Here is a 16,308-nt window from a genome sequence, read left to right on the forward strand (position 1 = left end):
GTGCCCACTGTTTGTGTCTACTTGTCAGCAGAAACTTGACACGGGCCTTGCAATCCTCAGCGCTATGGTCCTTTGGCTCACACAAATTGCACACTTTGGGACTGTCCTTTTGTGCTAATTTGTGGTGAAACGGGCCAAAATCTAAAAGGAGCATGTTCCATGACAGCTGAAGGCACCTGGTAGCTGGGGGTCCATTCTCTGATTACATGGTCGAGTGCTCTATGATCTTTCACTGGAAACTCGCTCTAGAATATTTTTCGCCTGGTCTCTTGCCCTTTTCTTCAGTACCTTCACCTTTCTATGCCGGTTAGTAGTTTTTTCCCCTCATTGAACTGTCAACACAATCTTCTGATTGTTGGAGTTCCTTCACTCTGCTTCCAGTACCAGCGGCGGAAAAAAAGAAATTGAAGATGCAACTATGCACGCCTGACATCACAAGAGGCCGGGCATACCACCAAATAGAGGTTGTAGGGATGAGGGAGGGGTTTCAGAGCAACAGGACACAATTCCAGACCCAACCACTAGATGGTAGAATAATGCACAGTTTGTGAATCCTGAAAATATTCACTCTGCAAAATCTCCTTTTAGTGTTGGTGGAATCCTTCAAGTGATGGATTAACATTTAGTCAAAAAATTGGACGGCCCTAATTTCAGAAATAACTGGATATGGCTCATTCACAGCAAATGCCTTGCTCTGGTCTGGCCCTCCAAAAAATATTTTAAAGCTAAAACGCAGGATTTATGTGATTCAGGGGAACGGCTCTTGAAATTATAGGCGGTTTTCTTGAACACTTGCAAGTGAGGTGAGCCACCAACGAATTAGGCTCCACATGGTATCAAATACATAAAAGGTCTTGGGAAGCAGCTCTGTATTTACATTAAGGTGCAGAGTCATCATTTTTACAGGACTCTAAAGATTTTCATATCTTGGCTTCAGCAACATATTAAGAATGAAGAGATGCTAACTGGTGCCTGTGTTCTCATCTGTATCTCAATGAAAAATTCTCCTTCTTCCTACTCAGGTTCCTTTGCTACTCACGGCAGGCTGCTTCAGAGAAAAGGGGCGTGATTAACTTAATACCAGATGCACCCACAGAGCTAAATGTGCTGTCTTCTATACTGAACCTGTTGAATGAGAGTGGGAGAATTTTTCAATTTATATAGCTCTGAGACCTGACTGCATTAAGAAATCCCTAGCCTTACAGTTTAAATGGGAGGCAAACTGTGGGGTGGAAATTACACTAAGGGAAAAAGACAACACATTTGTGCATGTGCAAAAAGCCACTGATAACACTAAATGTAAATTGACTGAATAAAACGTGCTGCACTACTTTTGTGCAATGCCTGTGGTTCCATAAAGCAATCTATCCCGGATTGTGGCACTCTTGAATACATGTTTCTTCACTTGATGGGGACTGTCTCAAAGTTGCTGAATTCTGCACTCCGGCAGATAAGTGCAATGCAGCAATATCCCCCTCATGGTGGCATATCCATTAGGAATTTCCCAGTTTGCACATGGAAAAACATGTGCAAAAGGGATGCTCTGTATGTGCTGAAAACAGAGTAGATATTAAATGGACAAGTCCGGATGCTCCAGCACTAATTAACTAGTGGAGATACACTGAGCAATGGCTGCAGTCAAGATATATCTGAAATTGGCTAAGGAGGATGAGAGAGACTACAAATTGACCCAGTAGATTGGGTAAAGTATGTTGAAGATTTGCTATATCGCTCTGATCACTTGCCACTCTAAAGTATGGCATGCTTCCTGTTAGAAAGATGAATTAAATACTCCTTCCATGCTTCTGAAATTTTGAGACAGTGGATATAGAAGGACACATGATATGCAATGCTGCCTTTGATACATTGTGTGTTATAATACACCTTTGGTCACAGACCTCTGTTGTCAAGCACTTCTCTTGAGCCAGGTAAAGTAAGCATTATATGTGTGTCGCAACTTGGCTATGCCAGTTTATTGCTGATGTCAATCGATTTGCACACAGAAAATAATGTACAACGTGCAAATGGAATGCAGTAATCTTTATAATGGATTGCTTGAATTCCTCTCATCTACTGGTAATTACCTGGAGACACAGACCAGTCCATCTTTAATGCTCATTTATTCCATTTTAGAATGGAGACAAGCATCCACAAATCAACCTTGGTCCTGTTCAGCAGTCTAAACAGCGAGACTAGACCCCTCGACATGGGTGCTCAAACAAACCCACACTGGTTTGTGCCTGTTTAGGCTCACTAGTTTGATTCCTGCGACATAGTGAGCACTGTCGTGCATCAGGACATACCCATCTCACTTACGCGTTGCTGTGATGGAAACAAATTATTGTTGGGTGGAATGCTTAAATTCATTTCAGCTACTGGTAATTACTCTGGTTGCATTCCAGTTCCTTGTTACAAAGGGTAAGCCTAGACATGGGTACCATGCTCACTGTGCCATGTGACTCAAACTACACCCCACTAACAAGGATAAAATAGGCCAAAACCAGTCTGAGCTTCCTGGTGTTCCCATTCAGAGAGGACCCGATCAGTCTGCTAGTACTGGCCTGTTCCTGGTTTGAAAACTAGTAATTATCAAAGGCCCCCTGAATTCTAAGTAGTTCAATTCCTAGGACAGGGAATATACATATATGAAAAAATCTTTCCTAGGCAATTACAAAGATTCAAACAGTACAGCGTGGAGGACTCAATAAAAACAATAAACTATATATATAGAGATCAAAATACAAAAAAATGACAAGAGAACATAGCAATAATTCCTCTCAATCAATACATATAAAATATCCCATCTAACAGAAACATGACATAAAAATCTCATTAAAATCCTTCATAAAATTAAAAAACACAGTAGTAATTATCGACGCGCGTTTCGGCGTAGAAAACGCCTTCTTCAGGAAATTACCACAAGCGACTTTAAGAATTTCTTTTATACACGCAAGACTTAGACGTTGATGCAATGTATCTCAGAAACTGATAACGTTAGAAATAGTCCGATAAGGCTAGTCCCTTATGATGATGTCGGGAACATAGCGCCGTTCTCGGAGCTAATGCGCTTATGTGAACCCGTTTCAAGCAATATCCCTGCTATCATCGGGTAGGTGCCACGAATCCCTGTTTTCAGCTGTTATCTTAAAAGACCAAATTACAGATACACAGGCTCCGACTCTTCTATCAGTCCATCAGGATTTCTCTGAGCTCCGGGTTATCTTATCTGATCAATAACCCTAGGTTTTTATAAAGAAAAAGGAGGTCACTTTTCACGACATCTTTTAATCATTGGGCCCTATGTTCCCGACATCATCATAAGGGACTAGCCTTATAGGACTATTTCTAACGTTTTCAGTCTCTGAGATACATTGCATCACCGTCTAAGTCTTGCGTGTATAAAAGAAATTCTTAAAGTCGCTTGTGGTAATTTCCTGAAGAAGGCGTTTTCTACGCCAAAACGCGCGTCGATAATTACTACTGTATTTTTCATTTTATGAAGGATTTTAATGAGATTTTTATGTTATGTTTCTGTTAGATGGGATAGTTTATATGTATTGATGGAGAGGAATTATTGCTATGTTTTCTTGTCATTTTTTAGTATTTTGATTAAATGCATTTGTTATATTGATTAAATTAATTTTATCTATATATATAGTTTATTGTTTTTGTTGAGTCCTCCACGCTGTACTGTTTGAATTTCTGTAATTGCCTAGGAAAGATTTTTTCATATCTGTTCCTGGTTTGAACATGTCCAGATCCTGCCCAAAGTGGCATGGTTTGTTTCGTCTTCGCCCGTTCAGGCGGAGGCCATCAAGATTTCTAAAATAGCATATTTACTACTTTCTCATACTCCATATTCCTGGGCACTTGATGGCTTCTACACGGTTAATCCCCTTAAAGCTTAGCTTGCTCTGAAAGTGTTTTAACATTTGATTTTAACATTTTGATTGCAAAGGTCTAAATGAGTGAATGCCTAATATAAAGTAAAAGGTGGGCAAGAGAACAATGGACTAGAATGTGACCCACAGTAATTACCAGAGGCTGAAATGAATTCACGCATAACTAACATCACTTTTTGTATTCCTCAGTATAAGCGCATTACATGTTGAAGTCCCACCTTGTGGTGATGGACTAATGCGAGAAGGATCAAAATTGGCTTCATACTTGAAATTCATATGGTAAATATTTCACGTATCACCATCATCTTCATCATCTTCAGAAGGACCTCGGAATCATCACTAACGGCAAACTCGACATGACGGCTCAAGTCAACATCATGACCGCCTCATGCTTCCATATCCTGAAGATGCTCAGAAAGGTTTTCAAATGGCTCCCAATCAGCACCCGAAAAACCATCACACATGAGCTCGTCACTAGCAAGCTGGACTTTGGTAACACCCTTTATAATAACGTCAACAAAAATTACACCAGAAGACTGAAGACCATTCAGAACTGGGTGGCCATAATCACTATCAACCTCCCACACCTCTCGCAGATCACACATAATATGGAGGACTTCCACTGGCTCCCCATACACAAAGGAGCACAATTCCAACTCCTCACACACATTTTGAATGTGTTCACAATGGACCAGACTATCTCAACAACCGTGTCTGCTTTCACAATCCTTCCAGACACCTCTGCTTGCCAGGACTCATGCTTGCACATATCCCATGCATACAGAAAAACAGGTCCAACAGGCGAGCATTCTCCTACAACCCTCATAAAGCATGGAACGACCTGTCACTACGCATAAGAATCTCCTCCACAATCCTTGAAATTCACAAGAAGCTGAGGACCTGGCTTCTTGAGTACTCTCACTAGGCCCTAATTATGTTTGGCTAGACTAACACCTAGTCAGTGCCACGATGCCCTCCTGTGTGATAGCGCACTCTACAAATCTGCATTACATAACACCCCCTTCAGCTGCTGATCTGGATCAAGAATCATCGTATTGGTTATTGTACTCTTAATAAGGGCATAGTTGTGAGTAAAACAATTGGATGCATCTTATTTGACTATGCAGAACTTAGAATATTGCCTTCTGCTGTTCTCATTGTATCTCCCTTTTCACAGGGTGATGAAGATATCACCTATGTAGCAGGACCCCCATTGTAAGCTTCCTACACTTCAGAATGGAAAAGGCCACAAAGGCAGGTTAGAGAGCCCCTTCAAAGGGCAGATCCTTTTGAAGCTGGAGTACCTTTACGCTTTGTCACATAGAAATCAGGGCTGCAGAAATCGAACCTGTTTGGGGTTGGCGTGATGTCTAACCTTGTTCCAAGGCTGGTCGCCTTTCAAACTATGTAATGGATCAAGGCTCATCTTCTTGCAGAAACTGTGTTCAGGCTCATGACTGCACTGGTAATGCCAGTGTCTCCAACTTGATGTTGAGATTTGGGTTGAATTAGAGAGTGTCTAAGCGAGGTATATTTTTGTAATTGTTCAAAGTGAACGATGCTAAAATATTTATTTGCATCAAAGCAGATGGCAGCATTGTGGCACTTTTGATTGCATCACTCTAGGGTGGAGGCATTTGTTTTGATTGGAAGTAATAATGTTCCTCAATGTAATATATTGATGTATCAGGACTGTTCCAGGTTTCTGATGGAGAATGGTTCCAGCCTCCCAGTGGATACAATGACTTCCCTCTTCCACTTTTGGAGCGTTCTGCATTTTTGTCCTCCAAAGGCTCCTGGATGGCCTGTTTTGTCACCCTGTCATAAAACCCCCCAAAATGCACATTGTTTCCTTCTTTTTCTGTACCGAAATGCCTGGCTTTTAGTTTTGCTGTAGACCCAGGATAAACTAACGATTCAGAGGATAGGGAGGTCATTCCAGGGATAGCTTGTGTTTACTGTGGACAGAACTTAAACACCAAGTTCTCTCCCTCATGTTGGGAAATAAGTGTTTGTGATTCATTTCAATCCCTGTCAGCATCAATTTCCTTGCGAAGCTTGTATGTGCCCTTTAAGTACATTCTTCAAAGACTTCTTTGTTCTTCAAAGAAGAACTACCTTGTATAGTAACACAACCGTGGAAACATAAAGGTGGAATATGTGACCTAGTGCAGTGTGTGGGCTATAGGATGTTAAGGGATAATCCACTGAAGCCAAAAGCCCATTAAAGGTTTCAAGAAAAAAAATAACATGTATTTTTTCATACTGAATACTAGATGGCAGGGGGATGAATGTTAATGTACAACAGAACCCATGCTGCATACAGAAACATGTTGATAAATAATTGGAGATGTGTATAAGATAACCGAAACATAACAAGGGAGATACATGATGATAAAGCTGATGTAAAGCACTCTGAATATATGAATTGCTACGACTAATGTAAGCAGTGAGTACGAGGAGTGATGAAAGGTGTGCAGAAATGGTTAACTACTGATTCGTAAATATTTCATAGTTCTTTTTGAGTAATTATTAGGGGATTCAAGAACGGACTAATGTATAGAGAACAGACATTAAGCAAAAGGATTGTGAAGTACAATAGATAAATTAAAATTGTGTAGTTAATGAAACATACATGTACATGACACATACTGAAAATATGAGTTTTGTTACTAAGTAAGTGACATACAATTCTTAAACTAAAGGAAAATAAAGGCCATCCATTTCTGATTGAAAAGATCATTTTGTAATTATAGCGTTTTAAGAACTTCGATATTTTTGTTGATCGGAGTCCACCCAAATTTGTGAGTTTAGGTAAGCAGAGTTACAAATAACTAAGGGTTGTAGGAAGGGAAGCAGAGACGGAAAACAAGGGTGGGTAGAGTGAACAGAACAGTAGGGAGATGGAACAGCAAAATAAACACTTGTGATCCAGAGGAGGAAGAGACATGATCTGTCTGGATAGGCGAAGATCACAGTTTTTTTTAAAAGATCAGATGAAAAGGGTTCTGAACGCCTGATCCTGAAGAGGGAGAAATGGTGAAACAATGTTCAGTATTGCTGGAGAGCTGCCTCTAATTACTGGAAGGAGACTATATGGTGAGTGGAGATGTATTACCGACACAGTAAAGACTGATCAAAGTGATATGTGATCTAGCAGAGTAGAGAAATCTAATCTACTGAGATCAGGAAAAACGTCTGGACCAGTGGTGGATGTGCAGGGGTATTAAGGCAGAACCCCCAGAATGTGCTTTGGTTGAGAAGGAAAGATTGCAAAATAGTTGGGGGGTGAAAGAGGCTGAGCCTCAGAACAAGAAGTATTGCAACTAGGCAGACCTCCATATCGCATGGTGGGGTGGGGTGGAGAAGGAGAGCAAGAGGACACCTGATGATGTATTAGAGACAGAATCCAAAGATGGGTGGTGTGCTGGAAGAGGCATAGGCAGGCAGAGTCCCAGGATCAGCACTGGGGTGGGCAAGCAGGGCGCCTTGACAGGCACTGCAGCGAGGAGGTAAAGACCCAGTTTGGGCAGTAGAGTGGGAGAGGAAGATGTCCAGGGAGGGAGAGAACAGAACTTGGAAAAGAAGATACAGGGGTACCTTAAAGTATGAGAAGATGGTGCGGATGTCCTCCTCGAAGCCCATGTCAATCATGCGATCTGCTTCGTCCAGTGCCAAGTACCGGCAGATGTCTAGGCTGACCATCTTCTTCTGCAGTAGATCCATGAGCCGTCCAGGAGTCGCCACCATCATGTGCACCCCTCTGAGGAGAGGAGCGGGTTACAGGTGAGGGGGAGGGGAGCAAATGAAGAGATTAGAATTGTAGAACATGCAACCTACCTACATCTGTCACACCTATCCTTCAAAGGGTAAAGCTAGAACATCATGTGCATCCACCCAAGTGGAGTAAGTTGTTAAGGGCATTCTTCAGAGAAAAGCAGGCTATCAAAGACCCCTTGAGGAAAGGGACTTTTTATGTGCACCCTATTAGAATAGACAGAAGGGCAGATTATTAGCACTGACCTAACCAGTCAGGTTGCATGCCTGGTGAGGTGCAAAATGAATCAGGGCAGGAAGGCCGGTTTAGAGGGCCAATTAATGTGCTACATCCAGGAAGCAGTAATGACCTCCCTGCGCCTAAAATGCTTTGAGTTGACTACCTTCATGTCTGCACCACACAGATAACTTACTGTTTAATGGTCTCCATCTGTTCCTTCACAGACATGCCTCCAATACAGAGTGCGCAGCGCAGCAGCGGGAAGCCGTCCTCTTCCAGAAGGCGCACATAATAGTCAATAATGCCATGGGTCTGTCGAGCAAGCTCCCGCTAGAAGAAGAAAGGAAGATGAAGTATGTTCTCCTTTACAGTCCTCCCAGAGAGCCCACCCGCACATCCAATGTCTGTTAACAGTACAATCAGAAATTTTGCAAGTGATCCATACCATGAATTTCGTTCACCTTCTGGACCGGTGTGTATCACTGTATTCACTGGGATATGTGGATGGGGAAAGACACATACACAAACACACCGAGTTTAAGGCTGCTACATGAACTTCAAATGCAAAAAGAACAATTGATGGAGAGAATGCAGAGCAATGTCATACATTCACCCCAGTACAGAGATCTGGGCCTAAATCCATCATTTTTTTGCTCACCATGCCATTCCAATTTGGACCCAGCCATATGCAAATCAGTCTTGACCCTGCGCCCAATGGGAACAGTCCAGCCCGAACTGCCTGGCCAGATCCTCCCTGGACTGGAAACAAGCATACTAGGACCGGTTTCGGGCTTTCAGCCCTCATCAGCCAGGATAGCTTGACTCCAGTGGCATGGAGAGCACAGGACCAACGTCTGGGCATACCCGTCCCATTCTGGGTGACAAATGCAAAAAGAACAATTGATGGACAGTGCAAGTGATCAGGAAAGCCATTTTAAGTACATGTGATTGGCACTGGTCAAAATACAAGTTCCACAGCATAATGATGGCTTCACTGAAACCAAAGATGTTTAGTAACAAATATCTTGTATTAATACGCCCACAATAATTTCAGTGATGGGTTACTAATTCCAGTGATGGGTTTATTAATACATGCACCCAGAGGGCACCTTAGAGGTGCCCCCTAAAAACCTACCACTACTAGTGTGCTGGCTGACTGGTCCTGAACAGGCTGCCACTACAGACGAGTTTGTGATCCCCGGGGCTGAGGGCCAATACTCTTAGGAGGTCAGGAACAAAGCCTATCCAGCAGAGAGGGTTTACGCCACCTCCAAACCAGGAGAACGTGTAAATTAGCATTCCAAGGCAGTAGGCTTGATAGAGCCCGCTGCCTTTGGTATGCGTATATGGATTGCCTCAGACGGATGACACCCCCACCCCGAACAGGGGTCATTTGGTGCCTGGATAGGTGGGAAATGTAATAGTCAGAGAGGCATGTTGACCCTCAGGCTAGTTCCATCCCTAACGTGGGCTACCTGATGAGGATACAAAATGTAAAAGTCTGCCATCTTTTGGAGGGCAGAAATTGGATCTCTGGGATGGGGTTGTGCCCACAGGAAGTGGTCATATAGGGGAATAGTGACCTCAGGGGTAAGTAGCCCATTGGCTACTACCCTCCACTCACATAACGCCCCTAAATCTAGGATTTAGGGGAGCCCCTGGCCCCAGGAAATCAGATCTTTTCAACCTAAAAGAAGACGGACCCTGAAGAGCGGAAAAATCAACCTACTGACTTACCACCAATCATGCCGGCCCGCCTGCTGTCCTTGACCCTTGTGCCAAAGTCGACTCGTCCAGAAGCAGCTGTACCTCCAAAAGCCTGGGAAGATTACAAGCCCTTCACCAATGACCTAGGAACTCCAGTGGAGTAGCAGAGCTGCTTCCCTGCATCTAGCAGGCACCCCAAGAGACCTGCGAGGACTCCGGACTGCCAAAAACCAACACCAGAAACCACCACTACACCTGAGCCATCTAGCCCAAGCTGAAGTGGGCCAAAGGTGCCAACGTGGTGCCCAGACCCTACAGAGAAGCTCACCTTAGGTTTGCCAACTGTGGACTTCCCAACGCCACCAGTAGCTTCTTTTTGCAGGCCCCCCTCCAACCACGAATCTCCGGAGACGAAACCCCGACGCCTCAGAACACCTCTGCACCTGGTCACCCCGGTCCGTGGAGTAAAGTACTAAAAGTGTCCCCATGTCCCCAAGCATCATGAGACCTGAGCCCTCTTGTTGGTTCAGCCCAACTGGCCTCCCAGTCCCCACCTGCAGTGACTTTGTGACTGTACCAATCCCCATTGACTTACACGGGGCAAGAACGCTGTATTGCACCCCTGCAGCCGGCCGCCACAGTGCTGCCTGAGGTGACCTTTTGGTGCGTTCTTGAACCTTGCCCCATACTCACCTTACATCCTGAAGATTGGCTCCATAAGTTGCTGTGAAGAAAATGTTTGCAGTATATGTCTTTCCTCCATAGGATAGCATTACCGCTTCTGAAAATTGCACCGTTGCTTTTTTGAAACTTACAAATATTTCTATTTCGAAACGCACTTACCTAATCTTGTTGATCTTGGTGCCAAATATAATATAAAGATACATATTGTTTTTATAAATTGGTATGGATCTCCTTATTGAGTCATGTGTACCATTTATTGACTGTGTGTATTGCAGGTGTCTAACACTCCTCTCTAATAAGACATAGGCTACTCAACCACACTACCTCCTAAGAGCGCACATTGGGATTACCAGAGCAAGCTCCTGTCCACTTATAAGGGATACCTGGGCTCTTTGTACAGTATACCTCTTTTTGGTACACTATATAAAGACAATAAAACAAATGGATAAAAACATTTAAAAACTCAACATATAAAACAAGAATTAACAAGCATTTGCAATGCAATAGGTCTCGCATTATTAAAGTTTGAGCTATTGGTGTCGCATTATTTAGCAATGCAAATAGCTCAAACTTTATTTTTAAAGGCGATCACGCGTTGTGTTGATGTGTGATTATTTTCAATCCATACACACGCATAAGCAAAGTTGTTATTCGTAAACGTGAGTCTTAACTATATTGAGTAATGATCACACGTTTAGAATAAAGTGGTTTATAAAAAAGCCCCAACGAGAACCTCATAATGATTCAACAATATCATGATGGTGTGTAGTAATCGTGAATCCATGCTTAAAGATATATAAAAACGGCGTTCATGCTCATGAAGCTTGCTTGTTGGTGTTTTTGTGGCGGTCATGCATAAAAAAACAATCGACTAAGGCGTCTTATAAAGAGCCAACGGGACTCGCATTTGGGAACGGATATACGCACTGTTGTAGGTACTATATTCTAAAGTGTGTGGCTGGAGTACCCAAAGATGGTAAACACGGGGTGCCTACTGAAATAAACGTCAATCAGTGAATGAGCAGTGTCACACATGTTATGTTTACAAATACACATGTTATGTAGCTGAATGTTACTCCTCATTTCAATAGGGAAATTCGCAAATGGCATTATATATCAATTCGTATACCACAGGATCTCGTTATTTAATGCGTGACAAAAATAACACTCAATACTGAGGCACTGGTAATTGAGTCTTCACATGGTTATGGGTTTATTTGTGTGCCTCCACTTTGATTTCACGTGTGCAAACACAATGACTAGTTTTGCACATAGCGCTTCATACTGTAGTGGTACTTTCTATGCACTTCAAAAAACATTGCTGGAAGGCTGAGTAGGCCTCTTTTGCTTTATCACTTGCAGGTTACACTAGATGTCATCAACAAGCGCTTAACTCGCTGAGTTATCTTGCCTAGTACCCCGTCCCCCCCAAAACGTCTGAGATAGTATACCAGCGAGGTGAAACGGTGCACAGAGAATAAAGTGAAGTAAATTGAGAAAGTGGGTTGCCCGCATACGTAAGTCTGATATACAAGTATGTAGGTGTATAAGGGATAGGTGTTGAATGAATTTGACTCTTAGTCTTTTTTTACAAAATTATAGCACCGCCCCAAAATAATACCGCTCCCGTCCCCGCTACAATTACTCTCGGCAGAGGGTGAGAAGAACCTAGCCCCTGAGAGTTCGCGTTTCTGAACACAGTTTGCTGCGGCTTGAGGTATGCGTCTCTGTAGCTGAAGGGAGGGAGGGAGGGAGGGAGGGCAGGCGGGCGGCGGCAGGCAGGAGAGGGTTTCTTGTGCATGCCTGCAGATGGCGTGAGGCTGTTTGCAGGTGGCAGCAGCGGCGAGATAAACCAGATGAGGCAACATATTATTATCATATACTGCTTCGAGTAAACACCTGAGAGCGACCATAGCTTGACTGGCAGAAGAATTGTTATGAGTAGGATGCTGCTTCAATGTCGCTCGCCAATCTGAAAGGGCACGAGGGAAAGGAACTGCAGCGCAATATAGGAACCCGAGTGGTGAGCCTCCATTGTTATTTGTTCAACCACGGTTAAAACATGAAGCGCAGCGTCCGTGAAGTGGAAAATGCTGTGCTGAAGAAAATAAAAGGTAGGGGGCATGAATGGGGCATTTGCCGTCTCTATGCAACACTGACTCACCCCATGCTCACCCCACGGGCTGAAACATGAAGCGGGAAGAATGGCAGCAACAACGGGAAGGAGGGGACAGAAGGGAATATGCAAAATAGACGTGGGCGAGCTGCGCCAAACAGAACAAAAAAAGCATGGAAGCCGCCATGCTTAAAGATTGATCAAGGGCTAAAGCGCGGAGGGCTATGCTGATCAAGGGAAGCACAGGAAGTTTAAAACAAGTGGCGCGCGCGTCACGCCTGCGTGGGCACAATCATAGCTCCTCCCACGGCCTATTGGTGCGCTTAATAGACACCAATAGGCCATGGGAGGAGCTATGCACTTGCTTCGGGCCAATTACGTGCAGTCTTTTACTATAAGACGCACACAAAGGCCAATGGGGGAGCTGAAAAGGAAACGCACATGCACGAGCGTGTGTAATTCCTAGGTCAGCTCACAATCCCCGTTTTTGATAACAATAGCTCACGCGACTTGCGTAAGCACTGATACGCAGTGCACCGCAGGTCGCGAGACCTAAAAACATCTGTAACAATAGAAAATCCCAAAGCCAGGACCCTCCCCAATTAGTAATATCTCTTCCTGATATTAAGTGTCCCTCTGATAAAACTGACCACAGCATGGCAAATGTCTGGCGAGTCCAGACACTGTAAACATTTTAAACATTCCTGAAAAAAGTTGAAACTGCGCGAGTGCAAAAGAGGAAATCGATAATGCATTCTCACTGATTTATAATAAAGTGCGCAAAAAAGCAAAAAGAGTGAGGTGCTTTGCCTTGGCAAATTATCACAAGGGCAGAGACGGAGATTCTCCAACAATGCCAAACGCTGTAGGAAAGCTAAAAGAAAATGTAATGTCCCCAAACGAAGCCTAATTAAATAAAACCTGTATTGGGCATATTCTACATAGGAGAGGTAGAATTATAAATCATGGCTTGGTGTTAAAACAAGATAATCTGATAGTGAGGGAAGCTGGGCGGCTTGTTGCCTAAGCGTACACTGAGCCTGCTCATAAAATATCGATTTTATCTGATCTCTAGCCGAGCTGGCAATTTTGTTAGGGTTATTAAAAAGCTTGGTGATGCCCAGTCTGCTAAAGGAAAATGCTAATTACCCAGTATGCATCTGCTCTCGGCACACAGAGCTATAGAATCATATGCTTTGGCATAGATCGTCATCTAGTGTTAGGTCCGGATGTTTGCACTTTGTTTTTCTTCGAAGAAGTCTTTCCAGTCACGAGGTAGGTGACTCCTCCTTTTGGTGACAGTGCGCATGGGCATCGACTCCATCCTTCGATTGTTTTGCCGTAGAGGGTGATGACGGAGTTAGTAAGAATAGTAAAAGAGAAGTCCATGTATAATGTATAATGTATCTAAGTAAGATGGTACTGCAACAGGTAAAGGTACCCAGGGAGGCGGGTGGGCGCATATGATTCTACAGCTCTATATGCCAAGAACAGATGCATACTGGGTAAGTAGCATTTTCCGTTTGAGGCATATGAGGTGTAGATCATATGCTGTAGCATAGACTATACAGCAGTTATTTCCCAAGAGGCAGCTAACCTGTAGCTTTTGCAGTGGTTTGAAATAATGTTCTTAAAACATGCCTGGCCCACACTAGCTAGTTGTCTTGCTAACACATTTACACAATAGTGTTTTGTGAATGTGTGTGGTGTAGACCATGTTGCAGGCCTGCAGATGTCATCTATGGGTATATTCCCTAAGAATGCCATAGAAGCCCCTAGTTTGCGTGTAGAGTGTGCTCTAGGGGAAATTGTTAATGTGCGCTTAGCTTTAACGTAACATATTTGAATACACGTGACTATCCACCGTGCAATACCCGCTTTTGATATGGGATTGCCTTTATGTGGTGGCGCAAAAGCAACAAAAAGTCGTTTGGTTTTCCTAAATGGTTTTGTCTTTTCTATGCAGTACAGTAATGCTCTTTTAACATCTAATGTGTGAAGGAGCACGATCTGCCACTGAATCTGGTTGAGGGAATAGTACAGGCATCTGGTTGATGTGAAAGGTTGAGACAACTTAGGGTAAAAATGTTGCATTAGTCCTAAGAACCACTTTGTTTTGATGTATTTGCAAAAATGGTTCTTATATAGTTAGTGCCTGAAGCACACCCACTCATCTTATTTATTTTTAAGGTTTTCTATAGCGCAAACATGACCCTTGCGGGTATCAGAGCGCTTTACAAGAGAGGTAGTTAAAGAAAGGAAACAATGAATAAAGTCTTATGTTCCAGCTGGTTGTTCTAAGAGTCCGCATCACTATTTAAGTAAATTTCGACAAGAGAAGAGATGTGATGGCGATAAGGAAGGCTACCTTCCATGTGAGTAATTGCAGTTCACATTTGTGCAATGGCTCAAAGGGTGGACCCATGAGTCTTGTAAGAACTATGTTTAGGTTCCACACCGGAGAAGGTGGAAGTTTAGAAGGAATGATTCTTTTAAGTCCTTCCCCAAAAGATTTAATAGCAGGAACTCTAAACAGGGACAAGTGCTGTCTGTTTTGCAGGTATGCAGCTATTTCAGCAAGATGTAATCGTATAGACATATATGCTAGATTAGAACGCTGCAGGCGTTAACAGATAACAAATGATGTTTTGTATAGAAGCTTCTAGTGGATTGATCTGATTGTTGCTACAATAAACTACAAACCGCTTCCACTTTGCTGTATAGCATGTGTAGGAGAGTAGGGTCCACTTCCTATGGTTATCTCCACTTTTTGCTGTGATTCTCTGGTTTTTCGACTTTGGCAGGCCCACAGCCACACTAATCAGACCCACAGCCCAGCTGTTCTCTCTCTACATTGATACCATGTACTTTAGGTACTGTGACGGGGTCCCGGAGCAAGCCGTTCCCAATACAGACCCTGTTAACAATTGGTGGGATGCCCCCGCCCTTTCACCTCCTGCCTTTGGTTCCCTACAGCTGCCGGCTCTCTCCTGGACTGACGAACAGGAGTCAGGGTGGCCGATCGAAAAGGAGGAAGACGGGCCCTTTAATTCTGCAGCCTGGGTTCACGAAGCCCCGCCCCCTGCCCTGCCGGAACCCGGAAAAGGAAGAGGAGACTCGGAGAGGACGGACGGCGTATTCCCAGAAGTGTATGGAGGACGGAGAGTCGAGGCGAGAGAAGGGAACGACCTGCAACGGGAGGAGCGACGAGGAGACGCAGAGACGAAGCCAGGAGGCCAACGGACCCACGAGTCGCCCTGCCACGCACCCAGGGGAGGGGCGTGGCTACAACAGGTACGGGGCCGGGTAGCGGGTTGGATGGCACATCACGTCTCACCGCCTCCGCCTCCCTAGCGTGCACAGTCCAGTGTAAAAAGAACCCCCCCCTATCCTCCCTACACGAGCACTCCTACACTGTGGAAACCGAAGTGCACTCTCACCTGTTGTGTCCCTCACTCCCGGCCCTAAGAAATTTGGGTGATTACGGATGCCTGACTCCTTTCATTTCTTTTGTTTTGGGGTTCCCGAGACTACCGACAAGAGTCTACTACAGGCCGTGGATCCAGTGAAGCAACCTGGAGCCTCCACGGAGACCGCCCTTTGACCCAGCCGCTTTTGCGAGGGAGCGGATTACTAGCAGACAAAGACGTTCATATACTAAAATAAAACCTTCCCTGAAAGCATTACTTAAGGACTCTGGTTCTGTCCTTTCTTCAGCGTCCACCCTTGGTACCTCTAGGATTGACCTTACAGGGGAGGGTACCCCGGACCTGGGACAGGTACATACCAGATTGGTTACTGGGTCACCCTTGTGAGCCCCGGTATAGTGTACCATAGGTGCACCATAGGCCTATCGGGGGCAGCAGCATGTATTGTGCCACCCCTGGTTTGCCTTCCAAACC

General features: G+C 44.1%; 1 protein-coding gene across 4 annotated transcripts in view; it reads right to left on the minus strand.

The window, feature by feature from the left end:
• DDX41 (DEAD-box helicase 41) overlaps positions 1–16,308 on the minus strand; it is a 227,967-nt gene that overhangs the window by 57,608 nt on the left and 154,051 nt on the right. For all 4 annotated transcript variants that reach the window (XM_078652765.1, XM_078652768.1, XM_078652767.1 and 1 more), the window contains 2 exons: positions 8,093–8,229; positions 7,503–7,665 (listed from right to left, as the gene is read on the minus strand). In XM_078652765.1, coding sequence (XP_078508891.1) covers positions 7,503–7,665; positions 8,093–8,229 — 300 coding nt within the window. The remainder of the gene's footprint in view (positions 1–7,502; positions 7,666–8,092; positions 8,230–16,308) is intronic.

This window comes from Lissotriton helveticus, chromosome 7 (genome assembly GCF_964261635.1).
Source record: "Lissotriton helveticus chromosome 7, aLisHel1.1, whole genome shotgun sequence".
Taxonomy (NCBI): domain Eukaryota; kingdom Metazoa; phylum Chordata; class Amphibia; order Caudata; family Salamandridae; genus Lissotriton; species Lissotriton helveticus.